This window comes from Mustelus asterias, unplaced genomic scaffold, assembly GCF_964213995.1.
Source record: "Mustelus asterias unplaced genomic scaffold, sMusAst1.hap1.1 HAP1_SCAFFOLD_98, whole genome shotgun sequence".
NCBI lineage: Eukaryota > Metazoa > Chordata > Chondrichthyes > Carcharhiniformes > Triakidae > Mustelus > Mustelus asterias.
In genome coordinates, this window is record NW_027590146.1 from 860,639 (window position 1) to 888,216 (window position 27,578).

Consider the following 27,578-nt stretch of genomic DNA (forward strand, 5'->3'; position numbering starts at 1 on the left):
CACATTTTCCCACCCCTCCCACAGCCCTTGTTCCACAGAGCTCATGGAGGTGGTGAGAACATGCAGGCTCATGTGTATTTCCTGTGGGTGAGAGGCTGGATGTGACTCTCCATGAAGGTCACCAATCTCTCTGTGGAGGATGCTATTTGTGCTCAGACCTGAGACATGGTAACACTGCTGGCCTGGATTGACTCCTCCATCCTTTGTGTATGGATACACACAGCCTTTGGAAACTCCACCAAATGTTAAAGTATCCTACGCTGCAGCTCCAGTATCTGCTGCATTGTTAAAGACTCCAGTCACATTTCATCTACCTGAAGCTGACAATGACCTGTCCTCTCGAGAGTGTGAGTGAACTCAGCTATTGCTGCCTTCATCAGCTGCTCGGGTTTGTGTGTGCTCTCCTGTGCTGCCAGATTGTAACCCCTTTGCTAATCGTGAGAGACATTATCTGCTCTGGCGGACGTTAGAGAGTATAATGTGACAATCCATCCTCTGACCCCTCCCCATCTTCAGAGCTGCACGCCCGTCTCCCTCTCACCGCAGCTGTTGATTTGTGAGAGAGTGAAGAATGTTAGAGGGTAATGCACATTCCAACACGTCCTGCAGACTGTTCCTAACCCAGAGCTCCATGTGACCAATGGAAGACACACAAGCACCAGGTTTTGGACTCAGCAGCAGAGCCTCTCCTGTGCCCATCCATTCACTCACTCACTCTCTCTGGATCCACAACCCATCTCACTATCAGCGATTGCCCACCCAGCCTCCAGGTCTCCCAGCTCCAGCACTGCATCTTCCATTGGCATAAGGATGACACAATCCAGACACTGTCACTCTTGGCTCCTTCTCTGACGCTCTGTGCCCTCTTCTACAAGAACATAAATTTCCCTTGTTACTCACCCATCAAAGACACACACAAACCTGACGCTAATTTAGACTGCCCATCATGGGACCACCAGGATGGTCACTCAGTGTCGGCAGTGCAGCAGCCATCTCTGACTGACTCTTTACTCAGAGAGCGGTTGGGGTGTGGAATGGACTGCCTGCTGTCATAGTGAAGTCGGACACTTTAGGAACTTTCAAGCGGTTATTGGATAGGCAGATGGAGCACACTAGAATGATAGGGAGTGGGATAGCTTGATCTTGGTTTTGGACAAAGCTCGGCACAACATCGTGGGCCGAAGGGTCTGTACTGTTCTATGTCCTATGTTCCATGTAACCCTTCACAGAGAGGCTGACATGTTCCTGAAGATTGATGCTGCTGTCTGGACATTGCCAGTGTCTGGGTGGAGATGGTCTTTCCACAATTTCTCTTTCATCCTTATTCACATATCAGCCTGTAGGCTTAACGCTCACCTTGTCAGAACATATCAGATTATTCATCTTTTGCCTCATTGCAGCCACTGCTCAGACCCTTGGCAGTGTCTATCCAGACTTGCTTGGGTTGATGTGACAGGTCTCCTCCTCCAGTCCTGAGGGAACAGAACCTCCCTCCAAACCGATATAGCCTTGAGAATTTCCAGGGAAGTGTCAGCGAATTGGGTTTAATCTGCCTTCTGCCATTTCAGCTCTTTGTTCATTAACCAGGGCTCCCTCACTGCTCCCTTCAGAGCCTTTAAAAGTGCTGCTGGCTGCCTTTTAATCTGGGGCCAGTATTGCCAGAATTGTGCTGTCCCCTGCAGCCAGTGGTTAAGCTCTGCAATGCGCAGGGATTTGGGGGAAGGTGGGGGGATGACACTTGGTGAGTTGCTCATTCGGAGAGTCAGTGCAGACACAATGGGCCGAATGGCCTCCTCCTGCTCTGTAACAATTCTGTGATTCTGCCTGAGTGGACGGATTTCCCGAACCTGTCAGATGTGCCTGTTTGGTTATATGTGGAGTTGGTTAGTTCATTTGGTTTGGTGTTTAGAGTGTGATGTAGGATGATGCTAAATCTGAGGGTTTGGTCCTCTTACCGGCTGTGGGGTTCATGGAATCCCATCTCCTCCCATTGCCGCACGTTTATTAAATTGTATCCCTGAAGCTACATGTAACAAATTGTCTCTCTCTCTATTGGAGAGAAACACAAAGAACAAAGAAAATTACAGCACAGGAACAGGCCCTTCGGCCCTCCAAGACTGCACCCACCATGCTGCCTGACTTAACTAATACCCCCTACCCTTCCGGGGACCATATCCCTCTATTCCCATCCTATTCATGTACTTGTCAAGACGCCCCTTAAACGTCACCACCATATCTGCTTCTACTACCTCCCCCAGCAACGAGTTCCAGGCGCCCACTACTCTGTGTAAAAAATCTGCCTTGTACATCTCCTTTAAACCTTGCCCCTCGCACCTTAAACCTGTGCCCCCCTAGCAATTGACTCTTCTACCCTGTGAAAAAGCTTCCGACTATCCACTCTGTCCATGCCTCTCATAATCTTGTCGACCTATATCAGGTCTCCCCTCAACCTCCGTCGCTCCAGTGAGAACAAACCAAGTTTCTCCAACCTCTCCTCATAGCTGATGCCCTCCATACCAGGCAACAGCCTGGTCAATCTTTTCTGTACCCTCTCCAAAGCCTCCACATCCTTCTGGTAGAGTGGCGACCAGAATTGAACACTAGATTCCAAGTGCGGCCGAACGAAGGTTCTATAAAGCTGCAACATGACTTGACAATTTTTAAACTCAGTGCCCCGGCCGATGAAGGCAAGCATGCCGTATGCCTTCTTGACTACCTTCTCCACCTGCATTGCCACTTTCAGTGATCTGTGGACCTGGACACCCAGATCCCTTTGCCTATCAGTATTAACATTTTATTGAGGACTATGGCGACTAACACTGTCCACACGGCAACATCACCAACTTCCAGTTGAAATATCGATACATTTCCAACCACTATCTTCGCAGAATTCTTACGGTGCACAATGAGGCCATTTGGCCCATCGTGTCTGTACCAGCTCACCAAATTAGCATTAGGAATTTGAGTCATTCTCCAGCGTTTTTCTCGTATCCCCGCTCATTCTTGATATTCAAATAATCATCTAATTCCTTTTTGACTGCTTTGATGCAGCCGACCTCCACCACACTTCCCGGCTGTGAATTCCAGACCCGAACCACTGGCAGTGTGAGAAAGGTTTCTGTCGCATCATCTTCAACCCCACCACACACTCCATTCCTGAGCCACTGGCCATCCCATGTCCCTCCCTGTGACTCAGGGTAAGGACATGGGAATCCTGTGCTCTTCCCTTTCACCATCATCCTTTTTATCATTTAATCACTCCGGCACTTCCATTTTGTTCTTTCCTTGTCACCCGCCCATCCCCAGCTCCCTGTCACTTAAAACTATTTAATTCACCGCTATTTCCAATTTCTAATTTTAGCTAATTGAACTGAAACTAAATCTGTTTCTATCTTCACAGATATTGCCTGACCTGATGAGAGTCTCCAACATGTTTATTCATATTTCAGATTTACAGCATCAGTAGAATTTTGCCTTCTGTATCAACTGAAGTTGTGTTTCTTGAATGTCCCGCGCTGTACATTATTATTGTTAATGATCTTATTCTTAAAAACACTGAGAATTTACCCTGATTCCTGTTATTTTTCTCTCTCTGATCTCCAGTCTCCGTGGTAACGATCTCACCGATTCTTGTGCCGAGGACCTGGCCTCTGCTCTCAGTACAAACCGCTCACTGATGGATCTGAATCTGGGTGGCAATAAACTGGGAGATTCCGGAGTGAAACTGCTGTCTGTGGCTCTGAGGAATCCGGACTGTAAAATACAGAAACTGCAGTAAGTAGCAGACTGTGTGAGATTGTGTTTATAATAACTGAATATTCAACAATATAATTTCACCACTGGTATTTGTATACAAAACACTGCCCGTTACTATTGGCGTCAGTTATGAATAAGGAAAACTGCTTTTCCTCTGACTCCTGTTGCTTCTCTCTCTGATCCCTGAGCAATGGGATGTCAGTCCCACAGATCCTTATGTTGAGGGAGTGGGGGAATAATGTTATGGTTCACCCTCTGAGGTCCAGTCATTGGCAACTGCAAACTGTATTGAATTTCTACCTTCGGGTGTGCTGACTCTCAGAATCCCCAACCTGATCCAATCACATGACTTCATATTATAAGATCCGACAGCTTTGACAAATCAACAGAAAAGGCAATGAGGGACAATTCGCCTGGGAGCAAAGGTCGCCAGTCACAAATCTGATAGGTTTGTGGTCACAGCACAGCTGAAGTAACGTATATAGTTTTGGTCACCTTATGAACGTATTTTATAAACATTTGAGAAAATGTTGGCTTGAGTCTTTCATGGCATGCCAGGCTTATCTTATGAAAAAATATAGAAATTATTCGTCCGATACTCACTGCAATTGGGACGAACCACGGCTGATCATGGTCGGCAGGGTGGTAGAGCTGTTAGCACTGCTGACTCAGAGCGCCAGAGACCCGTGTCAATTCCGGCCTTGGGTGACAGATTGTGTGGAGTTTGCATGTACTCTCCGTGTCTGCGCAGGTTTCCTTCAGTTACTCCAGTTTCCTCCCACATGCCAAAGATGTGCACGCTAGTTTGAGCGGCGATGGTAAATTGACACTTCATGTCAGGGGGATTTGCAGAGTTAATATGTAGGGTTACTGTTATAGGGCCTGGGCGGGATTGTTGTTAGTGAAGGATTGATGGGCCGAATGGCCCACAGCTTGTCTGGACTTGCAGAATCTCACTGGCTGTCCTGTCTGGAGACAATACACATCTCTTTAACCTGTGCTTAATGCTCCCTCCACTCACACTGTTTGTACCTTTAAGACTTGATTATCTGTAAAGACTGCATTCCAGTCATTATTCTGTAAATTGAGTTTGTGTCTCTGTATGCCCTGTTTGTGAGCATTTCTACACTCCACCTGACGAAGGGGCAGCGCTCCGAAAGCTAGTGGCATTTGCTACCAAATAAACCTGTTGGACTTGAACCTGGTGCTGTTAAACTTCTGACTGTTCCTAACCCAGAGCTCCATGTGACCAATGATGAACACACAAGCTCCAAGTTATGGACTCAGCAGCAGAGCCTCCATTGGCATAAGGATGACACAATCCAGACACTGTCACTCTTGGCTCCTTCTCTGACGCTGAGTGCCCTCTTCTACAAGCACATAAATTTCCATTGTTACTCACCCATCAAAGACACACACAAGCCTATGGTGCTGCCAGACTGCCCATCATGGGACCACCAGGATGGTCACTCAGTGTCGGCAGTGCAGCAGTCGTCTCTGACTGACCGGAACCCTTCACAGAGAGGCTGACATGTTCCTGAAGATTGATGCTGCTGTCTGGACATTGCCTGTGTCTGGGTGGAGATGTTCTTTCCACAATTTCTCTTTCATCCTTATTCACATATCAGCCTGTAAGTTTAACGCTCACCTTGTCAGAACATATCAGGTTATTGATCCTTTGCCTCACTGCAGCCACGTGCTGCCTGCTCTGGCCCTCGGCAGTTTCGATCCAGACTTGCTTGGGTTGATGTGACAGGTCTCCTCCACTCCTGAGGGAACAGAACCTCCCTCCAAACCGATATATCCTTGAGAATTTCCAGGGAAGTGTCAGCGAATTGGGTTGAATCTGCCTTCTGCCATTTCAGCTCTTTGTTCATTAACCAGGGCTCCCTCACTGCTCCCTTCAGAGCCTTTAAAAGTGCTGCTGGCTGCCTTTAAATCTGGTGCCAGCTCTGCCAGAATGGGGTCTTCCCCTGCAGACAGTGGTTAAGCTCTGGAATGCACAGGGTTTTGGGGGAAGGTGGGGGGATGACACTTAGTGAGTTGCTCATTCGGAGAGTCAGTGCAGACACAATGGGCCGAATGGCCTCCTCCTGCTCTGTAACAATTCTGTGATTCTGCCTGTGCTGCCTGAGTGCACGGATTTCCCGAACCTGTCAGATATTAATGTGCCTGTTTGGTTATATGTGGAGTTGGTGAGTTCATTTGGTTTGGTGTTTAGAGTGTGATGTAGAATGATGCTAAATCTGAGGGTTTGGTCCTCTTACCGGCTGTGGGGTTCATGGAATCCCATCTCCTCCCATTGCCGCACGTTTATTAAATTGTATCCCTGAAGCTACATGTAACAAATTGTCTCTCTCTCTCTATTGGAGAGAAACACAAAGAACAAAGAAAATTACAGCACAGGAACAGGCCCTTCGGCCCTCCAAGACTGCACCCACCATGCTGCCTGACTTAACTAATACCCCCTACCCTTCCGGGGACTATATCCCTCTTTTCCCATCCTATTCATGTACTTGTCAAGACGCCCCTTAAACGTCACCACCATATCTGCTTCTACTACCCCCCCCAGCAACGAGTTCCAGGCGCCCACTACTCTGTGTAAAAAATCTGCCTTGTACATCTCCTTTAAACCTTGCCCCTCGCACCTTAAACCTGTGCCCCCCTAGCAATTGACTCTTCTACCCTGTGAAAAAGCTTCCGACTATCCACTCTGTCCATGCCTCTCATAATCTTGTCGACCTATATCAGGTCTCCCCTCAACCTCCGTCGCTCCAGTGAGAACAAACCAAGTTTCTCCAACCTCTCATCATAGCTAATGCCCTCCAGACCAGGCAACATCCTGGTAAATCTTTTCTGTACCCTCTCCAAAGCCTCCACATCCTTCTGGTAGAGTGGCGACCAGAATTGAACACTATATTCTAAGTGCGGCCGAACGAAGGTTCTATAAAGCTGCAACATGACTTGCCAATTTTTAAACTCAGTGCCCCGGCCGATGAAGGCAAGCATGCCGTATGACTTCTTGACTACCTTCTCCACCTGCATTGCCACTTTCAGTGATCTGTGGACCTGTACACCCAGATCCCTTTGCCTATCAGTATTAACATTTTATTGAGGACTATGGCGACTAACACTGTCCACACGGCAACATCACCAACTTCCAGTTGAAATATCGATACATTTCCAACCATTATTTTTGCAGAATTCTTACGGTGCACAATGAGGCCATTTGGCCCATCGTGTCTGCACCAGCTCACCAAATTAGCATTAGGAATTTGAGTCATTCTCCAGCGTTTTTCTCGTATCCTCGCTCATTCTTTATATTCAAATAATCATCTAATTCCTTTTTGACTGCTTCGATGCAGCCGACCTCCACCACACTTCCCGGCTGTGAATTCCAGACCCGAACCACTGGCAGTGTGAGAAAGGTTTCTGTCGCATCATCTTCAACCCCACCACACACTCCATTCCTGAGCCCCAGTTAGAATTCTCACTGTCTCCATCTCCTGGTGTCTCTGTCTAACTGCACTCAGTTAGAATACGCATTGAATGTCCCGCGCTCTACATTATTATTGTTAATGATCTTATTCTTAAAAACACTGTGGATTTACGCTGATTCCTGTTATTTTTCTCTCTCTGATCTCCAGTCTCCGTGGTAACGATCTCACCGATTCTTGTGCCGAGGACCTGGCCTCTGCTCTCAGTACAAACCGCTCACTGATAGATCTGAATCTGGGTGTCAATAAACTGGGAGATTCCGGAGTGAAACTGCTGTCTGTGGCTCTGAGGAATCCGGAATGTAAAATTCAGAAACTGCAGTAAGTAGCAGACTGTGAGAGATTGTGTCTATAATAACTGAATATTCAACAATATAATTTCACCACTGGTATTTGTATAAAAAACACTGCCCATTACTATTGGCGTCAGTTATGAATCAGGAAAACTGCTTTTCCTCTGACTCCTGTTGCTTCTCTCTCTGATCTCTGAGCAATGGGATGTCAGTCCCACAGATCCTTATGTTGAGGGAGTGGGGGAATAATGTTATGGTTCACCCTCTGAGGTCCAGTCATTGGCAACTGCAAACTGTATTGAATTTCTACCTTCGGGTGTGCTGACTCTCAGAATCCCCAACCTGATCCAGTCACATGACTTCATATTATAAGAGCCGACAGCTTTGACAAATCAACAGAAAAGGCAATGAGGGACAATTCGCCTGGGAGCAAAGGTCGCCAGTCACAAATCTGATAGGTTTGTGGTCACAGCACAGCTGAAGTAACGTATATAGTTTTGGTCACATTATGAACGTATTTTATAAACATTTGAGAAAATGTTGGCTTGAGTCTTTCATGGCATGCCAGGCTTATCTTATGAAAAAATATAGAAATTATTCGTCCTATACTCACTGCAATTGGGACGAACCACGGCTGATCATGGTCGGCAGGGTGGTAGAGCTGTTAGCACTGCTGACTCAGAGCGCCAGAGACCCGTGTCAATTCCGGCCTTGGGTGACAGATTGTGTGGAGTTTGCATGTACTCTCCGTGTCTGCGCAGGTTTCCTTCAGTTACTCCAGTTTCCTCCCACATGCCAAAGATGTGCACGCTAGTTTGAGCGGCGATGGTAAATTGACACTTCATGTCAGGGGGATTTGCAGAGTTAATATGTAGGGTTACTGTTATAGGGCCTGGGCGGGATTGTTGTTAGTGAAGGATTGATGGGCCGAATGGCCCACAGCTTGTCTGGACTTGCAGAATCTCACTGGCTGTCCTGTCTGGAGACAATACACATCTCTTTAACCTGTGCTTAATGCTCCCTCCACTCACACTGTTTGTACCTTTAAGACTTGATTATCTGTAAAGACTGCATTCCAGTCATTATTCTGGAAATTGAGTTTGTGTCTCTGTATGCCCTGTTTGTGAGCATTTCTACACTCCACCTGACGAAGGGGCAGCGCTCCGAAAGCTAGTGGCATTTGCTACCAAATAAACCTGTTGGACTTTAACCTGGTGTTGTTAAACTTCTGACTGTTCCTAACCCAGAGCTCCATGTGACCAATGATGAACACACAAGCTCCAAGTTATGGACTCAGCAGCAGAGTCTCTCCTGTGCCCATCCATTCACTCACTCACTCTCTCTGGATCCACAACCCATCTCACCATCAGCGATTGCCCACCCAGCCTCCAGGTCTCCCAGCTCCAGCACTGCATCTTCCATTGGCATAAGGATGACACAATCCAGACACTGTCACTCTTGGCTCCTTCTCTGACTCTCTGAGCCCTCTTCTACAAGCACATAAATTTCCATTGTTACTCACCCATCAAAGACACACACAAGCCTATGGTGCTGCCAGACTGCCCATCATGGGACCACCAGGATGGTCATTCAGTGTCGGCAGTGCAGCAGTCATCTCTGACTGACCGGAACCCTTCACAGAGAGGCTGACATGTTCCTGAAGATTGATGCTGCTGTCTGGACATTGCCAGTGTCTGGGTGGAGATGGTCTTTCCACCATTCCTCTTTCATCCTTATTCACATATCAGCCTGTAAGTTTAACACTCTCCTTGTCAGAACATATCAGGTTATTGATCCTTTGCCTCACTGCAGCCACGTGCTGCTTGCTCAGGCCCTCGGCAGTTTCTATCCAGAATTGCTTGGGTTGATGTGACAGGTCTCCTCCTCCACTCCTGAGGGAACAGAACCTCCCTCCAAACCGATATATCCTTGAGAATTTCCAGGGAAGTGTCAGCGAATTGGGTTGAATCTGCCTTCTGCCATTTCAGCCCTTTGTTCATTAACCAGGGCTCCCTCACTGCTCCCTACAGTGCCTTTAAAAGTGCCGCTGGCTGCCTTTTTATCTGGTGCCAGCTTTGCCTGAATGGGGTCTTCCCCTGCAGCGAGTGGTTAAGCTCTGGAATGCGCAGGGATTTAGGGGAAGGTGCGGGGATGACACTTAGTGAGTTGCTCATTCGGAGAGTCAGTGCAGACACGATGGGCCGAGTGGCCTCCTGCTCTGTAACAATTCTGTGATTCTGCCTGTGCTGCCTGAGTGGACGGATTTCCCGAACCTGTCAGATATTAATGTGCCTGTTTGGTTATATGTGGAGTTGGTGAGTTCATTTGGTTTGGTGTTTAGAGTGTGATGTAGGATGATGCTAAATCTGAGGGTTTGGTCCTCTTACCGGCTGTGGGGTTCATGGAATCCCATCTCCTCCCATTGCCGCACGTTTATTAAATTGTATCCCTGAAGCTACATGTAACAAATTGTCTCTCTCTCTCTATTGGAGAGAAACACAAAGAACAAAGAAAATTACAGCACAGGAACAGGCCCTTCGGCCCTCCAAGACTGCACCGACCATGCTGCCCGACTTAACTAATACCCCCTACCCTTCCGGGGACCATATCCCTCTATTCCCATCCTATTCATGTACTTGTCAAGACGCCCCTTAAACGTCACCACCATATCTGCTTCTACTACCTCCCCCAGCAACGAGTTCCAGGCGCCCACTACTCTGTGTAAAAAATCTGCCTCGTACATCTCCTTTAAACCTTGCCCCTCGCACCTTAAACCTGTGCCCCCCTAGCAATTGACTCTTCTGCCCTGTGAAAAAGCTTCCGACTATCCACTCTGTCCATGCTTCTCATAATCTTGTCGACCTATATCAGGTCTCCCCTCAACCTCCGTCGCTCCAGTGAGAACAAACCAAGTTTCTCCAACCTCTCCTCAAAGCTAATGCCCTCCATACCAGGCAACATCCTGGTCAATCTTTTCTGTACCCTCTCCAAAGCCTCCACATCCTTCTGGTAGAGTGGAGACCAGAATTGAACACTATATTCTAAGTGCGGCCGAACGAAGGTTCTATAAAGCTGCAACATGACTTGCCAATTTTTAAACTCAATGCCCCGGCCGATGAAGGCAAGTGTGCCGTATGCTTTCTTGACTACCTTCTCCACCTGCATTGCCACTTTCAGTGATCTGTGGACCTGTACACCCAGATCCCTTTGCCTATCAGTATTAACATTTTATTGAGGACTATGGCGACTAACACTGTCCACACGGCAACATCACCAACTTCCAGTTGAAATATCGATACATTTCCAACCACTGTCTCCACAGAATTCTTACGGTGCACAATGAGGCCATTTGGCCCATCGTGTCTGTACCAGCTCACCAAATTAGCATTAGGAATTTGAGTCATTCTCCAGCGTTTTTCTCGTATCCCCGCTCATTCTTTATATTCAAATAATCATCTAATTCCTTTTTGACTGCTTCGATGCAGCCGACCTCCACCACACTTCCCGGCTGTGAATTCCAGACCCGAACCACTGGCAGTGTGAGAAAGGTTTCTGTCGCATCATCTTCAACCCCACCACACACTCCATTCCTGAGCCACTGACCATCCCATGTCCCTCCCTGTGACTCAGGGTAAGGACATGGGAATCCTGTGCTCTTCCCTTTCACCATCATCCTTTTTATCATTTAATCACTCCGGCACTTCCATTTTGTTCTTTCCTTGTCACCCGCCCATCCCCAGCTCCCTGTCACTTAAAACTATTTAATTCACCGCTATTTCCAATTTCTAAGTTTAGCGAATTGAACTGAAACTAAATCTGTTTCTCTCTTCACAGATATTGCCTGACCTGATGAGAGTCTCCCAACATATTTTATTCATATTTCAGATTTACAGCATCAATAGAATTTTGCCTTCTGTATGAACTGAAGTTGTGTTTCTTGAATGTCCCGCGCTGTACATTATTATTGTTAATTACCTTATTCTTAAAAACACTGTGGATTTACTCTGAATCCTGTTATTTTTCTCTCTCTGATCTCCAGTCTCGATGCAAACGCTCTGACCGATTCTTGTGCCGAGGACCTGGCCTCTGCTCTCAGTACAAACCGCTCACTGATAGATCTGAATCTCGGTTACAATAAACTGGGAGATTCAGGAGTGAAACTGCTGTCTGTGGCTCTGAGGAATCCGGAATGTAAAATACAGAAACTGCAGTAAGTAGCAGACTGTGTGAGATTGTGTTTATAATCACTGAATATTCAACAATCTAATTTCACCACTGGTATTTGTATAAAAAACACTGCCCATTACTATTGGCGTCAGTTATGAATAAGGAAAACTGCTTTTCCTCTGACTCCTGTTGCTTCTCTCTCTGATCCCTGAGCAATGGGATGTCAGTCCCACAGATCCTTATGTTGAGGGAGTGGGGGAATAATGTTATGATTCACCCTCTGAGGTCCTCTCCTCCTCCTCAGATGTGCACAGCTCTCCCCGGACACAGCATCCATTGATTTGTGAAAGGGGGGAGAGTGAGTGGATGACAGTAAATGGAGGACAGGACATGGTGGTGGAGTCTCACTGTTAGTAACAGATGTCAGTACAGCAGCGAGAGGTGAACTTAGTTCCAATGATCAAGATGCAGAATCAGTTTGGGTAGAGATAAGAATTAACAAAGTTAAATGATCACTTGTGGGAATCATTTATAGGCCCCGAACAATATTCAGAATCTCCGACACAGGACACAGGAATATTAATGGGGTCTTGTAAAAACATTCTGCAATAATCACGGTTGATTTTAACATTCATGTACAAAGAAGAACAAAGAGCCATGCAGCACAGTAACAGGCCCTTCGGCCCACCAAGCCTGCGGCTACTCATTCTTATTTAGACCCAGTACTTATTGCTCATACGCAGCTTCTATTCCTCTGTTCATCTCCCGTTCATGTTTCTATCAAGATAAACCTTGAACATTGGGAACGTTCCTGCGTCCGTCAGCTTCACTGGCTGTGCATTCGAGGCACCCACCACTCTCTCTGTGAAAACTTTCCCTGCACGTCTCCTCTAAACTTTCCCCCTCTTGCCTTCAAACTGTCCCGTCTTGTAGTTGACCTTTCCACCCTGGGGAAAAGACTCCAACTATCAACCATATATCTGCCTCTATCAGGTCGCCCCTCAGCCTCCGTCTTTCCAGTGAAAACAATCCGAGTTTCTTCAACTTCTCTTCATACCTTAACCAGACCAGGCAACATCCTTGTAAACCTTCTTTACACCTTCTCCAAAGCAGCCACATCCTTCTGGTTGTCTGGCGATCAGCACTGCACGCAATATTCCATGTTGGGCCCAACTAAAGTTTAATTCAGCTGTAACATAACTTGCCAACTTTTATACTCGATCCCCTGGCCAATGAAGCAAGCATGCTGCATGCCTTGTTGACCAAGTTATCCACCTGTGTTACCACTTTCAGGGATCAGTGGACAAGTACGCACAGATCCATCTGTATGTCAATGCTCCTGTTATTTTTTTTCAGACAGGGAAGGCTGGGGGACGACCATGTGGAGTTGTATCAAATTATAGAAATAAACCTTTCCCCTTTGTTTTAGGAGACAATAACCAGGGGCATAGCTTTAAGGCATTGGGGAGGAGTTTCAGAGGAGAATTGAAGATGGCACAGTGGTTAGCATTGCTGCCTCACAACGTCAGGGAACTTTGTTTAATTCTGGCCTCGGGTGACTGCCTGTGTGGAGCTTGCATGTTCCCCCCGTGTGTGCATGTTTCCGTCAGGTACTCTGGTTTCCTCCCACAGTCCAAAGATGTGTAGGTTAGGTGGATCGACCATGGTAAATTATCATTTCATGTCCAAAGATATGTAGTTTCAGTGGATTTGCCATGATAAATGTCCAGTGATAAGCAGTTGTGTGAGCCTGGCTTTTTCGGACAGTCAGTGCAGAGTCGATGAGGCGATTGGGAGTCTTCTGCAGAGTGGGGATTCTATGGTTCTGTGGAAAAGTTTTTTCACCCAGAGGGTGGTGGGAATCTGGATCTCACTGTCTGAAAGGGCGGTGGAGTCAGGAACACTCGCAACATTTAAGAAGCATTCAGACAAGCACTTGAAATGCCGCAGCAGACAAGGCCATGGAGCAAGTGCTGGAAATGGGTTAGAATAGATTGCTGCTTGATGGCTGACACAGACACGATGGCCCGAAGGGCCTCTTTCTGTGCTGAAAAACTCTATAAAGGCCCAGGGGTTGGAAGTTATGAACCAGAACCTGAATTTTCACTGATTCCTGTGATTTCTCTCTCTCTGATCCCAATGCAGTGGAATGTCAATCACATTGATTTTTGTGCCCTGGGTGTAGGGGAATAATGTGACCGTGACTGAGGACCTGTTCACATGCTTACAGGGGGACACACGTCACCCAGTCACACAACCCTTGATTTGTGAGGAAGAGTAAAGAGTGAATGGAGGCAATTGTTAAGATGCAGACCAGAAACTCCAAGGTGTTTTGTGAGGTTAGCCTGAACCCTTGGTTTTACATTTGATTTTGGCATTGATGAGCATGAGGTGTTTCACTCCAGGTATGAATCAAGTGACCCACTAGGATGCTTTTATCAAACACACTTTATTTAAGAACGCAGTTAGAATATAACAACAAGAATTAGCATAACCTTTACCAATTGCAGCACTTAAACATGACATAGTATAACTCTTAACAGCTAGCTATCTCTGTTGTTCCAATATAAAGCAATACCCACAGACATACACCCTTCTCCAACATTAGTTAGCACAAAAACAAGTAAGCTCACGTGATGCCGATTTCCAGCTTTTTACCACTTCCGGAGAGCCAACAGACAATTGTTTTCAGAGAAGGATGTCGCCTCCGAACAGCCCAACCGCAGAGAGGTAACCCCAGCCTCTGACAGCTTCCAACACAGCAACACTGAAACAGCAAAAACTCCAACTTCAGAGAGGGAAACAGCAATGCTGTTTGTCTGAACTTCAAGCAGCTTCTGAAAGCAGAATTGAAACTAGAATGTTCTGTGAAAAATAGCTGTCCCTCAGTCACATGACATAACCTGTCAATCACCCGCAATCAAGCTCTACTCTGCCATCCCAGGGGAAACACTGAAACAACAGAACACTGCATTAGTTCAGATTAAAATCAACATGATGTCAATTATACTGCTTCAGTAACAATAAAGGAAACTGGCTACAGATAGCACGGTGCCGACAACATAACCTGCAGAGAAACATGATTAAAATAGAAACTAGAAGCAGGAGTCGGCCATTCGGCCCTTCGAGCCTGCTACACCATTCATTTTGTTCATGGCTGATCATCAAATTCAATATCCTTCAATATTCAGTATATTTCTTCAAGACATAGTTTGTAACAAAATGTACATTCCAACACGTCCTTCAGCCGGTTCCATGTGACCGGTGATGGGTACACAAGCTCTATGTGTTGCAGGCACCAGAGAGTCTCCTGTGTCCATCCATTCGACCGCACACTCTCAGCTCCACAACCAGTATCACAATCAGCGATTTCCCACACTATCTGCTGTTCTCCCAGCTCCAGCGCTGCTAATTCTACGTGTAAGGATTACAAGATCTGGACGCTGTCATCATTTTTACTTCATTCCCTGACGTTTCGTGCTCTCTTCTACAGGCACATAAAGTTCCATTGTTACTCTCCCATCAAAGACACAAGCCTATGCTGGTGAGAACCTGACTGACCATCATGTCTACGCAGGGAAAGCCTCTTGCCTGTGACCATCCCATTCTCACAGTGCTAGAGTTATCTGACTAACTAGAACTCTGCAGAGAGAGGCTGACATGTCTCTGACAGTCGATGCTGCTGTCTGGGCAGTGCCCGTGTCTGTGTGGGGATGGCCTTTCTACCATTTCACTTTCATTCTCATTCGACCCCATATGCCTCAGATTATATGCTGTAAAATGCTTCACCACCTTGTCAGAACTTGGCAAGTTATTCATCCTTTTGCCTCATGCAACCATATAACCCACGCCTTCTCAGGTCTCCAGTAATCTCCATCCCGATATACTTGGATTGATGTGGCAGATACTGTCCAGTCCTGAGAGAACAGAAATTTGCTCCAGACTCGCGTCGCCTTGGGGAAGAGTACCAAGTATTGCCAAGTGCATCATTGAATTGAGTTTAACCTTTCTCCTCCCATTCCAGCCCTGTGGTCTTAACCAGATCCTCCTCACTGGTCTCTCCAGAGCTGCTGCCTATCAAAGTGCTGCCCGTGCCAGCATTGCCTGAACCGGGACTTCCCCCGCAGCGAGTGGTTAAGGGCTGGAGTTCACTGTCTGGGAGTGTGGTGGAGACACGTTCAGTTGAAAATTTCCGAAGGGAATTGGATTATGATCTGAATAGGAAGATTGTGCAGGGTTACGGGGAGAATTTGGGGGAATGACACTTAGTAAATTGCACATTCAGAGAGTCGGTGCAGAGAGCATGGGCCGAATGGTCTCCTTCTGCTCTGTAACAATTCTCTGATTCTACCTGAGAGAGATACCAATGGCCCTTTGTGGACACTGGCTAAATTACCTAACCCTGTTGACACTGCAACATCACCAGCTTCCAGTTAAAATCTCCATACATTTCCAACCATTATCTTCACAGAATTATTGCGGAGCACCACGAGGCGAAATGTGTCTGCACCGGCTCACCAAACTAGGATTAGGAATTTGTCTCATTCTCCTGCCTTCTCCTCGTATCTTTGCACATTGTTTCATTCGATTGTTCATCGACTGCCCTCTATGATGCCTCGAATCAGCCTGCCCCCACCACACTTCCAGACTGTACATTCCAGAACCCCACCACACACTCCATTCCTGAGCCACTGGCCATCCCATGTCCCTCCCTGTGACTCAGGGTAAGGACATGGGAATCCTGTGCTCTTCCCTTTCACCATCATCCTTTTTGTCATTTAATCACTCCGGCACTTCCATTTTGTTCTTGTCACCCGCCCATCCCCAGCTCCCTGTCACTTCAAACAATTTAATTCACTGCTACTCCCAAGTTTTAATTTTAGCTAATTGAACTGAAACTAAATCTGTTTCTTCACAGATGCTGCCTGTCCTGCTGAGATTTTCCACATATTTTATTCATATTTCAGATTTACAGCATCAATAGAATTTTGCCTTCTGTATCAACTGAAGTTGTGTTTCGCGAATATCCCGCACTGTACATTATTATTGTTCATGATCTTATTCTTAAATACATTCTGGATTTACCCTGATTCCTGTTATCTTTCTCTCTCTGATCTCCAGTCTCCGTGGTAACGATCTCACTGATTCTTGTGCCGAGGACCTGGCCTCTGCTCTCAGGACAAACCGCTCGCTGATAGATCTGAATCTGGGTGTCAATAACCTGGGAGATTCAGGAGTGAAACTGCTGTCTGTGGCTCTGAGGAATCCGGAATGTAAAATACAGAAACTGGAGTAAGTAGCAGACTGTGTGAGATTGTGTTTATAATAACTGAATATTCAACAATATAATTTCACCACTGGTATTTGTATAAAAAACCCATTACTATTGGCGTCAGTTATGAATAAGGAAAACTGCTTTTCCTCTGACTCCTGTTGCTTCTCTCTCTGATCCCTGAGCAATGGGATGTCAGTCCCACAAATCCTTATGTTGAGGGAGTGGGGGAATAATGTTATGCTTCACCCTCTGAGGTTCTCTCCTCCTCCTCAGATGCTCACAGCTCTCCCCGGACACAACATCCATTGATCTGTGAAAAGGGGGAGAGTGAATAGATGACAGTAAATGGAGGACAGGACATGGTGGTGGAGTCTGGCTGTTAGGAACAGATGTCAGTACAGCAGCGAGAGGTGAACTTAGTTCAAGATGCAGAATCAGTTTGGATAGAGATAAGATTTAACAAAGTTAAAAGATCACTTGTGGGAATCATTTATAGGCTCCTAACAACAGTCACAATCTCCGACACAGTACACAGGAAAAATAATGGGGCCTTGTAAAAACATATTGCAATAACCACGGGTGATTTTAATCTTCATGTACAAAGAAGAACAAAGAACAGCACAGTAACAGGCCCTTCAGCCCACCAAGCCTGTGGCGCCTCCTAACGCTTATTCAGACCCAGAACTTACTGCCAATTTGCGGTTTCTATTCCTCTGTTTGTCTCTTGTTCATGTATCTACCAAGATGCACCTTGGACATTGGAAACGTGCCTGCTTCTGCCACCTCCATTGGCAGTGCCTTCCAGGCACCCACCACCCTCTGGGTGAAAACTTACCCCACACACCTCCCTCCAAACTTTGCTCCTCTCACCTTCATCCTGTGCCCTCTTGTAGTTGACCATTCCACCCTGGAGAAAAGTCTCTGACTATCCACCATATTGATGCTTCTCATAATTGTGGACACCTCCATCAGGTCACCCCTCAGCCTCCCTTTTTGTAGTAAAACAATCTGTGTTTATACAACGTCTCCTCGTAACCTAACCGTCCTTGACCAGGCAACATTCTGGTAAACCTTCCTTGCACCCTCTCCAAAGCATCCACATCATTCTGGGAGTGTCGCGAACGGAACTGCAAGCAATATTCAAATGTGGCCAACTGAAGTTTCATACAGCTGTAACATAACTTGACAACTTTTACACTCGATGCCCCGGTCGATGAAGACAAGCATGTTGTCTGCCTTCTTGACCACCTCATCCACCTGTGTTGCCACTTTCAGGAATCTGTAGACTTGTACACAGATCCCTCTGTAGGTCAATGCTCCTGTGGCTTCTTCCATTTACTGTATAAATCACTCAGATTGTCAAAAGTTGAATAGAAGATTCGTTCACAGAATCTATTCAAGCAATTTCTTGGAGAAGCACGTTCCAGTGCCAATCACACAACAAGCTGTTTTAGACATGGTGATGTGCAAATGTGTGGCGTTTCCAACAAAAATACATTCCTTTCATTTGAAAAACAGCAGCAGAAGTGTTCCAGCCGTTGCTAATTCAAGGAGTGTATTAGATTAAGTGAAGATGTGGCACCGGGGTTGGCACTGCTGCCTCACAGCGTCAGATTCACGATTCATTCCAGCCTTGAGCGACTGTCTGTGGAGTTTTCACGTTCTCCCCGTGTCTGTGTGGGTTTCCTCCGGCTGCTCCTGTTTCCTCCCATAGTCCAAACAAACTGTGCAGGTTGGGTGGATTGGTCGTGTTAAATTGCCCGTTAGTGTCCAAGATGTGTAGGTTAGGTGGATTAGCGGCATAAATATGTGGGGTTACGGGAACCCGGGCAACTGCAGATCTATTAGTCTGACATTGATGGTATGGAAATCCTATAATAATCTATAATAAAGGAAGTGATAACAGAACACTTCGAAATTAATGGCAGGATTAGACAGGGCCAACATGGATTTATGAAAGGCTGGCACGGTGACACAGTGGTTAACCTTGTTGCGTCACAGCCAGGGGCCCGGGTTCAATTCCAGCCTTGGGTGACTGTGTGGAGTTTCCACATTCTCCCCGTGTCTGCGTGTGTTTCCTCTGGGTGCTGCGGTTTCCTCCCACACTCCAAAGATATGGATGGTAGATGGATTGGCCATGGTAAAATTGCCCTTCGTGTCCCAAGATATGTAGGTTCGGTGGATTAGCCCGAGTAAATTAGTGAGTTTATGGGGAGTGGACCGTGGTAAGTTCCTCTGTCAGTGTGTCTCGATGGGCCGAATGACGATTCCTACACTAGGGATTCTACAGTTGCATGATTCACACACAAGAGGTTATTAAATAAAATTGGAGCACGTGGGATTGGGAGGAATATACCAGCATGGATTGAGAACTGATCAATGGACAGAAACAAGGAGTTGGAATAAATGGGTTATTTTTGGGTTGACAGCCTCTAACTAGTGGAGTACGGCAGGGATCAGTGTTTGGGTCTCAGCTACTCAGAATCTACATCAATGATATGGATGTGGGGATCAAATATAATATTTCCAAATTTGCGAATAATGGAAAACCAGGTGAAAATCTGAATTGTGAGGAGGATGCAAAGATGTTTCAAGGGGATGTGGAGAGGCTCAGGGAGGCTCCACAACTGGAGTAATGTGTACAGTGTTGAGCTCTTTACTTAAAAAAGGATAGAATTGTATTGGAACCAGTTCAGAGAAAGTTCACTCGGCTGATTCCTGGGATGGAGAGGTTTATTTTACGAGGGAAATTAGAGCAGATTGAAGCAGTATCTATGAAAGTTCAGAAGATTAAAAGGTGATCGCATTGAGGGGATGAGACAGGGTGGTTGCTGAGAGGCTGTTTCTTCTTGTAAGAGAGACCAGAACAAGGGGACAGATTTTAAAATGTAATTGTTAGTCCCTTAAGACTGAGATGAGGAGAAATTTATATTTTTAGATGGTGGCTGGTCAGTGGAATTCTCTTCCCTGGAGACGAGTGGCGGCAGAGTCATTGAATATATTCCAGGCTGAGTTAAGAATGATTTTGGATTGAGAAGTGAATCAAGGGTTACGGGGAAAAGAGTTGAGACTATAATTAGATCAGCCGTGATGGAGTATGCTCGAGGGGCTGAATGGCCTTCTGCTGTTCCGAGGTATTTTGTTCCTATCCCAATACGTCCTTCAGACTGCTCTCTGTGACCAGTGATGGATACACAAGCTCTATGTTTTGTCCTCACCAGACGCTCTCCTGTGCCCATTCATTAGGCCACCCACTCAACCCATCCCACCAGCAGTAATTACCCACTCTGCCCCCAGGCCTTCCTGATCCAGCACTTCATCTTCCATTGGCGTAAGGATGGCAAGACCTGGATGTCTCCACTCTTCTTCACTCATTCCCTGATGATGTTTGCTCTCTTTCCAAACACATAAATTGTTACTCACCCATCAAACACATGCAGTAGCCCAGGGTTGTCCAACGTGTGGACCAAGGGGCGAATGTGACCCTCGAAGCCCCTCAATGCGGCCCCCGGAGCGAGTTTCCAGAATCTCAGTCACACAGTTCAGTTTGAATGGAAGAATCTGCATGGAGCTGCTCCTCCAATCACATCTCGTTTCTTTCCCATGTTTGCTGCTGATAGGTTTTTGAGCCAATCTGCAGCAAATGTGGGAGAGAAACAATTTGTGATTGATGAGGATTAAACTCTAATAATCATCTTTATTTATTACTCATTATTGTGCTCAGCAAGTTGTTTCTTTTCATATCTCAGTTTAGTTTTTAATTGAAATTTCTGCGGTGCCAAACTTTATCATTCTGAAATTTACTCATCGGCCCCTTGAGTGAGAAAAACAGTGACGTGTGTTTGCCCAGTGAATATGTTGGTCAGCCCTGCTCGAGCCTATGCTGGTACCAGCCTAACGGACATGTCTCTGACAGTCAACACTGCTGCCTTTGCATTGTAAGAGTTTTAACAACACCAGGTTAAAGTCCAACAGGTTTATTTGGTAGCAAATACCATTAGCTTTCGGAGCGCTGCTCCTTCGTCAGATGGAGTGGAAATCTGCTCTCAAACAGGGCACAGAGACACAAAATCAAGTTCCAGAATACTGATTAGAATGCGAATCCCTACAGCCAACCAGGTCTTAAAGAGACAGATAATGTGAGAGAAGGCAGCATTAAGCACAGGTTACAGAGATGTGTATTGTCTCCAGACAGGACAGCCAGTGAGATTCTGCAAGTCCTTTGCATTGCCAGTGTCTGGGTGGAGATGTTCTTTCCACAATTTCCCTCTCATCCTTATTCACATATCAGGCTGTGCTGCACTCACCGTGGCAGAACACATCAGGACATTGATCCTTTTCCACTCTGTAACCACGTGTCTGAAACCTGCTCACCTCCCAGCAATCTCCATCCAGACTGGCTTGTACCGATGGGATAATCTCCTCCCATCCTGAGGGAACAGGACCTCCCTCCGAGCCTGAGCAGCCGGGAGGAGCCCCTCCAGGGGGGGGGGGGGGGGGGGGGAGGGCGGTGCAAGCCTTGCTCTGCTTTCTGACATTTCAGTCCTTCATTCAGTAAGCAGAGCTCCCTCGCTGCTCCCTCCAGAGCTGCTGTGTTTGAAAGTCCTGCTGCCTTTGGAGATGGTGCCGGCATTGCCTGAACCGGGACTGCCCCCTGCCAGGGCTGCCTCAGTGGGCAGCTCCCCCTGCCTGCCAGCCGTTAATTGTCCCCCTCTGACAATATCACCTTCATAACTCTGCCTATCCTGCCCACACGGACACACCACCCATTTCCAATCCCCATGCTGGGACTTCAGAGCTTCTGGTAAAATCACAGCCATTATCTTCAACCTCACCACAAACTGCATTCCCAAACCACTGACCATCCCATGTCCCTCCCGAGCCACTCCGAGTGAGGACATGGAGATCCTGTGATTGTGGTCCTGTCCCATCATCACTTTTATCATTTAATCACTCCTGTAATTCCAGTTCGTCCTTTCTTTGTTTCTTCCCCAGCCACCCACCGCTGTCACTTCAAACCTGTCAATTCACTGCCCGTTCCCAGTTCCAATGGAAGCTCAAACTTTACCCCTGTTTCTCTCTTCACATGTATTTAGCGAACCTGCTGAGCATTTCCAGTTTATTTATATTTCATTTTCAGCATTGAGTATTTATTCATTCTACAGAAATGCAGGTTGTGTTTTTGGAATGTCTGATACAATACATTATTATTGTTATTAACAGTATTGTTTAAAACACTGGGGATTGAGCCTGATTCCTGTTATTCCTCTCTCTGGTCTCCAGTCTGTATAAGAACGCTCTCACAGATTCTTGTGCTGAGGATCTCGCCTCCGCTCTCAGTACAAAACAGACACTGAGGTTTCTGAACCTGGGATTCAACTCCTTCACAGATCAATCTGTCCCTGCTCTCCGCCGCCTCATACTGACCTGCAGCAGTCTGGAGGAGATCGAGTGAGTGTTTGTGTGAATTTTTAGTGTAACAATTAAAATATAAATCGATTTAAAGTATAAATGGGCCTGAATCTTCCAAGTAGCAGCAATGGTATGTGTGAAAATTCTCCCAAACTGAAACTGCTGCATATTTCTCCCAGGATCTTCGGTACTGCGACCCTGGGAGCTCCATCAGAGCAGAGTAGAGTCGAGGAAGAGAGAGCACACACCCTATTTACAGCACAGTGACCCCGGGGAGCTCCAGCACAGCAGAGTAGAGTCGAGGAAGAGACAGCACACACCCTATTTACAGCACAGTAACCCCGAAGAGCTCCATCAGAGCAGAGTAGAGTCGAGGAAGAGAGAGCACATACCCTATTTACAGCACAGTGATCCCGGGGAACTCCATCAGAGCAGAGTCGGGGAAGAGAGAGCACACCCCCTATTTACAGCACAGTGACCCCGGGGAACTCCACCAGAGTAGAGTCGGGGAAGAGAGAGCACACACCCTATTTACAGCACAGTGACCCCGGGGAACTCCACCAGAGTAGAGTCGGGGAAGAGAGAGCACACACCCTATTTACAGCACAGTGACCCCGGGGAACTCCACCAGAGTAGAGTCGGGGAACAGAGAGCACACACCCTATTTACAGCACAGTGACTCCAAGGAACTCCATCAGTGCACAGTCCTAGAAGAGAGAGAGAGCACACCCTACTTACAGCACAGTGACCCTGGGGAGCTCCATCATAGCGGAGTAGAGTCGGGGAAGAGAGAGCACGTACCCTATTTACAGCAGTGACCCAGGCGATCTCCATCAGAGCAGAGTGGAGTCACGTAGAGCGAGCACACCTTATTTACAGCACAGTGACCCCGGGGAGCTCCATAAGTGTTAGTTGATTGTGGGAGTGAATGGGTTGGTGTGTCGCTGGATGAATGGTTAGTCAGGGAGCTGAGGAGAGGTTCAAGGATTAGTTCTGGGTGTCGGGAGGGTGGTCGAGTTGTATTGTGTTGGGTTGGAGGGTTAATCAGCAGTTTGGATGGTGGCTGGGAGTTGGTAATGTTGGGTGTCTAGTTAGATTTGGTTACGTGGTCGGGGGTTGGGATTGGTTAATAGCTTTGGAGAGTAGTGGGTTGGGGTTGGTTTTTGAGTAATCAGTTTAAGTCAGAGAGATAGTCAAGAATGTATTGAAGAGGCGGCTGCATATAGCACTTGGGGCGAACAGGATCAAAGGTTATGGGGAGAAAGCAGGATTAGGCTTTTGAGTTGGACGATCAGCCATGATTGTGATGGATGGTGGAGTCGGCTTAAAGGGCCAAATGGCCGCCTCCTGCCAGGCCTGTGACACCACAGCTGGTTCTGCTGTGGGACAGGGTCGGGCAAAGAGCAAGCGAGCAGTAGTAATAGGGGACTCGCTAGTTAGAGGCACAGACAGGCGTTTCTGTGGCTGCAATCGAGACTCCAGGATGGTGTGTTGCCTCCCTGGTGCCAGGGTCAAGGACGTCTCTGAGCGATTGCAGGACATTCTTAAGGGGGAGGGTGAGCAGCCAGAGGTCGTTGTACATATTGGTACCAACGATATAGGTAGGAAAAGGGATGAGGTCCTGAAATGTGAATGCAGAGAGTTAGGCAGAAGGCTAACGTGTAGGACCTCGAAGGTAGTAATTTCAGGACTACTATCGGTACCACGTGCTAGTGAGAGTAGGAATAGGAGGATTAGGCAGATGAATGACTGGCTTGAGAGCTGGTGCAGGGGGCAGGGATTTAGATTTTTGGATCATTGGGATCTTTTCTGGGGAAGGGCTGATCTGTTCAAGAGGGATGGGTTACATTTGAACTGGAGGGGGACTAACATCCTGGCGGGGAGATTTGCTCGAGCCGCTCGGGAGCGTTTAAACTAGTTTGGCAGAGGGGTGGGATCCAAAGCAGTAGGGAAACAAAAGAGAAGTTTGAGGACAGCACGGAAGTTAAAGAGAGCACATTAATTAGTAAAGGCAGTGTCAGTAATCCTAGTACCAGACAGATCAGACAGAAGCAAGACAGAGAGCAAGGGAAGTCCAGATTAAACTGCATTTATTTCAATACAAGAGGCCTGACGGGCAAGGCAGATGAACTCAGGGCATTGATGGGTACATGGGACTGGGATATTATAGCAATTACTGAAACATGGCTAAGGGAGGGACAGGACTGGCAGCTCAATGTTCCAGGGTACAGATGCTATCAGAAAGATAGAACAGGAGGTAAGAGAGGAGGGGGAGTTGCACTTTTGATTAGGGAAAGCATCACGGCCGTACTGAGAGGGGATATATCCGAGGGTTCAGCCACTGAGTCTATATGGGTGGAACTGTAGTTTCGGGTTTTTTTTTTAAAAAAGGTGGCACGGACAAGTTGGGCCAAATGGCCTGTTTCCATGCTGTAAACCTCTGTGACTCTATGAGTGGGTCTAGTCGGATTGTGGGAGGTGGAGTATGGGGATCAGTGGGAAGTGATTGGGGGACTCGGGTGTGCTATTCAGGTATTAGCCCAGGTGGTGAGCTGTCTAACATTACCTGAGTAACTATCCAGGTAAACTTTGTGGATCTGTCCCAAGTATCTGACTCTAACTGCAGCAGGGGAGTTCCCCAATAGTAGTTAATATCTCTGGGACAATTCCCAGGTAGATCAGTGCGTCAGGACATCCACAGGGTCCCGATGCTCATCTTCGGATGTGTGTCTGGTCTCTGGCGATCCAGAGACCAGAAGATTTGTCCCATTAACTCCAGTCTCCTGTTATTTACTCTGTTGTTCAATCTGTTTATTTCCTGTTTCATCTTTAATCTGTTTCAGGCTGGAGTGGAATCAGTTCAGTCCAAATGGGAAGAGGCAGCTGGAGCCGCTGCAGGGATCCAGACGGGGACTGACAGTGACAGTGTGAACATTTCAATCTATAAACATTGCTGCTCCACCGGTTACAGTGAAATCCTGAATTGTGAAGATCTTCGACAGCTCCTTCCAAACCCTTCATTCCTGCCCCTCTCCCTCCCTATTCCATCAGCCCCTCCAGCCTGGCACTGATTTCCCTGCTTACCTGGTTTCCCAGCTGGAAAACTGTTGTAGTTTTAGTCTCCACATTGAAGGAAAGATTGCTGCAAACCATTGTTTAAGCAGCAATGTGTTGTCAGTGTTCTCAGCAACAGAGTCTTCAACCTCCTTTCAAAATGGAGCAGCAGAGATCATTCTCCAGAGAGAGAACAGTGTGTGTGATTCTGACAGTACCCAGCAGGGGGCAGATTGGTCAATCTTGTCAGAGTTTCCTCTCTGTCTCTGTGAATGAATTAAAGGCTCCACCAGCCTCTCCTCAAAACCTCTTTCACTGTCTGGTGATTAAAGTGACACACTGCCACCATCTGCTGGCGGCTCCCAGCTACTGCAGGCGCTGCTCTCTGTGAGCCTCAGACAAGTTCAGTAAGTCCCATGTCTGCATCTGGGAACCGGTTCCTGCAGCGTGAATATTGAACAATATTGACAGGGATTGGAGTTTGCAGCAGGAATCCCGGCTGGTGAATTAACCCTTTTATCACCAGACACTGTCCATGAACTCTGTTCCCTCATTCCCTGTGGGAGATATTGTCTGGAGATTGTAGTTGGGGATGATCTCAGACTGTAATGTGTACATTTGGTGCAGTTATCAGACACTAATCCCATTCAGAATGGGAGTGGGTAAACTCTGCTGCACTCTGTAATTCCTGTTTCCAAGATAACACACCTGCACCTATTTCCAGACACACAGGCCCAAACTGACACCCACACACTCACAAACACAGACAATTGTACACTCTTATCCACGTACTGACACAGAGAGAAACACAGAATCTCTCTTAAATACTCTCAACACGCAGCCATAAACCCACAGAAACGCACATCACAAACCACTATCAAGCAACAAACCCACGCATTGCAGCGGTTAATGAAATCGCAGCGCCCTGTAACCAAATAACATTTAAGTTGGACAACAAGTGATAACATTTCCTCTGAAACAGACATCCCTCGAACGAAAGCAACACAGGAACACTGGCGCAGCATTGCACAGGATCAGAGCCTCGGAAATGCGATTCCCTCTTTACTTGTTCCTTATATCTCACTGAGCAGATGCAGAGCTATAGCATAAAAAGCTAGAATTCACAATTTCACTCTGTTCCTGCACTCTCACCTCAGCTTTATTTAATTGCTGAATGTATGATTTATTTTGGATTATCCCAAAGATCTCAGGACAGATGCATGATGTCAAATATTGCCATTATTTATCAAACTGTTATTTTACCATGACCTTTTTTACCAGATATTACCTGGTGTTTGTCGGATTGTTGCTTTTCATCCATCTACAGTTGCAGATGCCGGCGCTGAAAAGTGGGTAGATATTCTACACCATTAAAAGCATCACATTGAATCGGGGAAATTCTTCAAAGACTATGAATTAATCACTTTCCAATTAGTATCATTTCTTCAGAACAAACTATTCATATCATCTATTATTTCAATTTAAACTAACTTTATTGTGTTGTCTGGTCTGTGCTAGTTTTAACTGAATACTGCTCAGTTTGTGACATGATCTATGTTATTGAGTCTTGGAACAGAAAGGGTTAGTGCTGCTGCTCTGTAATTGTAATGGATATACCTGATTTTATAATATGAATAACTGTAGTTATTTACAATTAAATGCTTATTGGTTAATTAGTTAAATAATAATTGTGAATCATTGGAATGCTGAAACTAATACGTACACAAGCTAATAAAGAGCGGGGGACTGGTGTAAATAATTGTGTAATAATAATAGTGTAAATAGTGTAAACGCTAACAGTGAGCGTGAAACTGAAAAGACCATAAGATACAGGAGCAGAATTCAGCTATTCTGATCATCGAGTCTCCTCCACCATTTAATCACGGCTGATAAGTTTCCAACCCCATTCTCCCGCATTTCCCTCATAACATTTGATCCCCTTACCAATCAAGAACATATCTATCTCTGTCTTAAATACACTCAATGAGAGAGTGAGTGAGCAGAAAGAGTGAGGGAGAGGGTCAGTGAAGAGCGAGTGAGGGGGAGTGAGGTTGAGGGCAGATGGTGTGAGGGGAGAGTGCGATGGGAGGTTGAATGAGGGGGAGAATAGGTGAAAAATGAGGG

The 27,578-nt window shown here is 46.6% G+C and overlaps 1 protein-coding gene across 1 annotated transcript in view; it reads left to right on the top strand.

Annotated features, from left to right (window-relative positions):
- Positions 1-27,133, top strand: part of LOC144484292 (NACHT, LRR and PYD domains-containing protein 3-like) — a 60,603-nt gene extending 33,470 nt beyond the window's left edge. Inside the window, exons 9-14 of the mRNA XM_078202820.1 lie at positions 3,604-3,774; positions 7,404-7,574; positions 11,586-11,756; positions 16,835-17,005; positions 22,272-22,439; positions 25,244-27,133. Coding sequence (XP_078058946.1) covers positions 3,604-3,774; positions 7,404-7,574; positions 11,586-11,756; positions 16,835-17,005; positions 22,272-22,439; positions 25,244-25,331 — 940 coding nt within the window. The 3' untranslated portion in view covers positions 25,332-27,133. The remainder of the gene's footprint in view (positions 1-3,603; positions 3,775-7,403; positions 7,575-11,585; positions 11,757-16,834; positions 17,006-22,271; positions 22,440-25,243) is intronic.
- Positions 27,134-27,578: the final 445 nt, after the last annotated feature.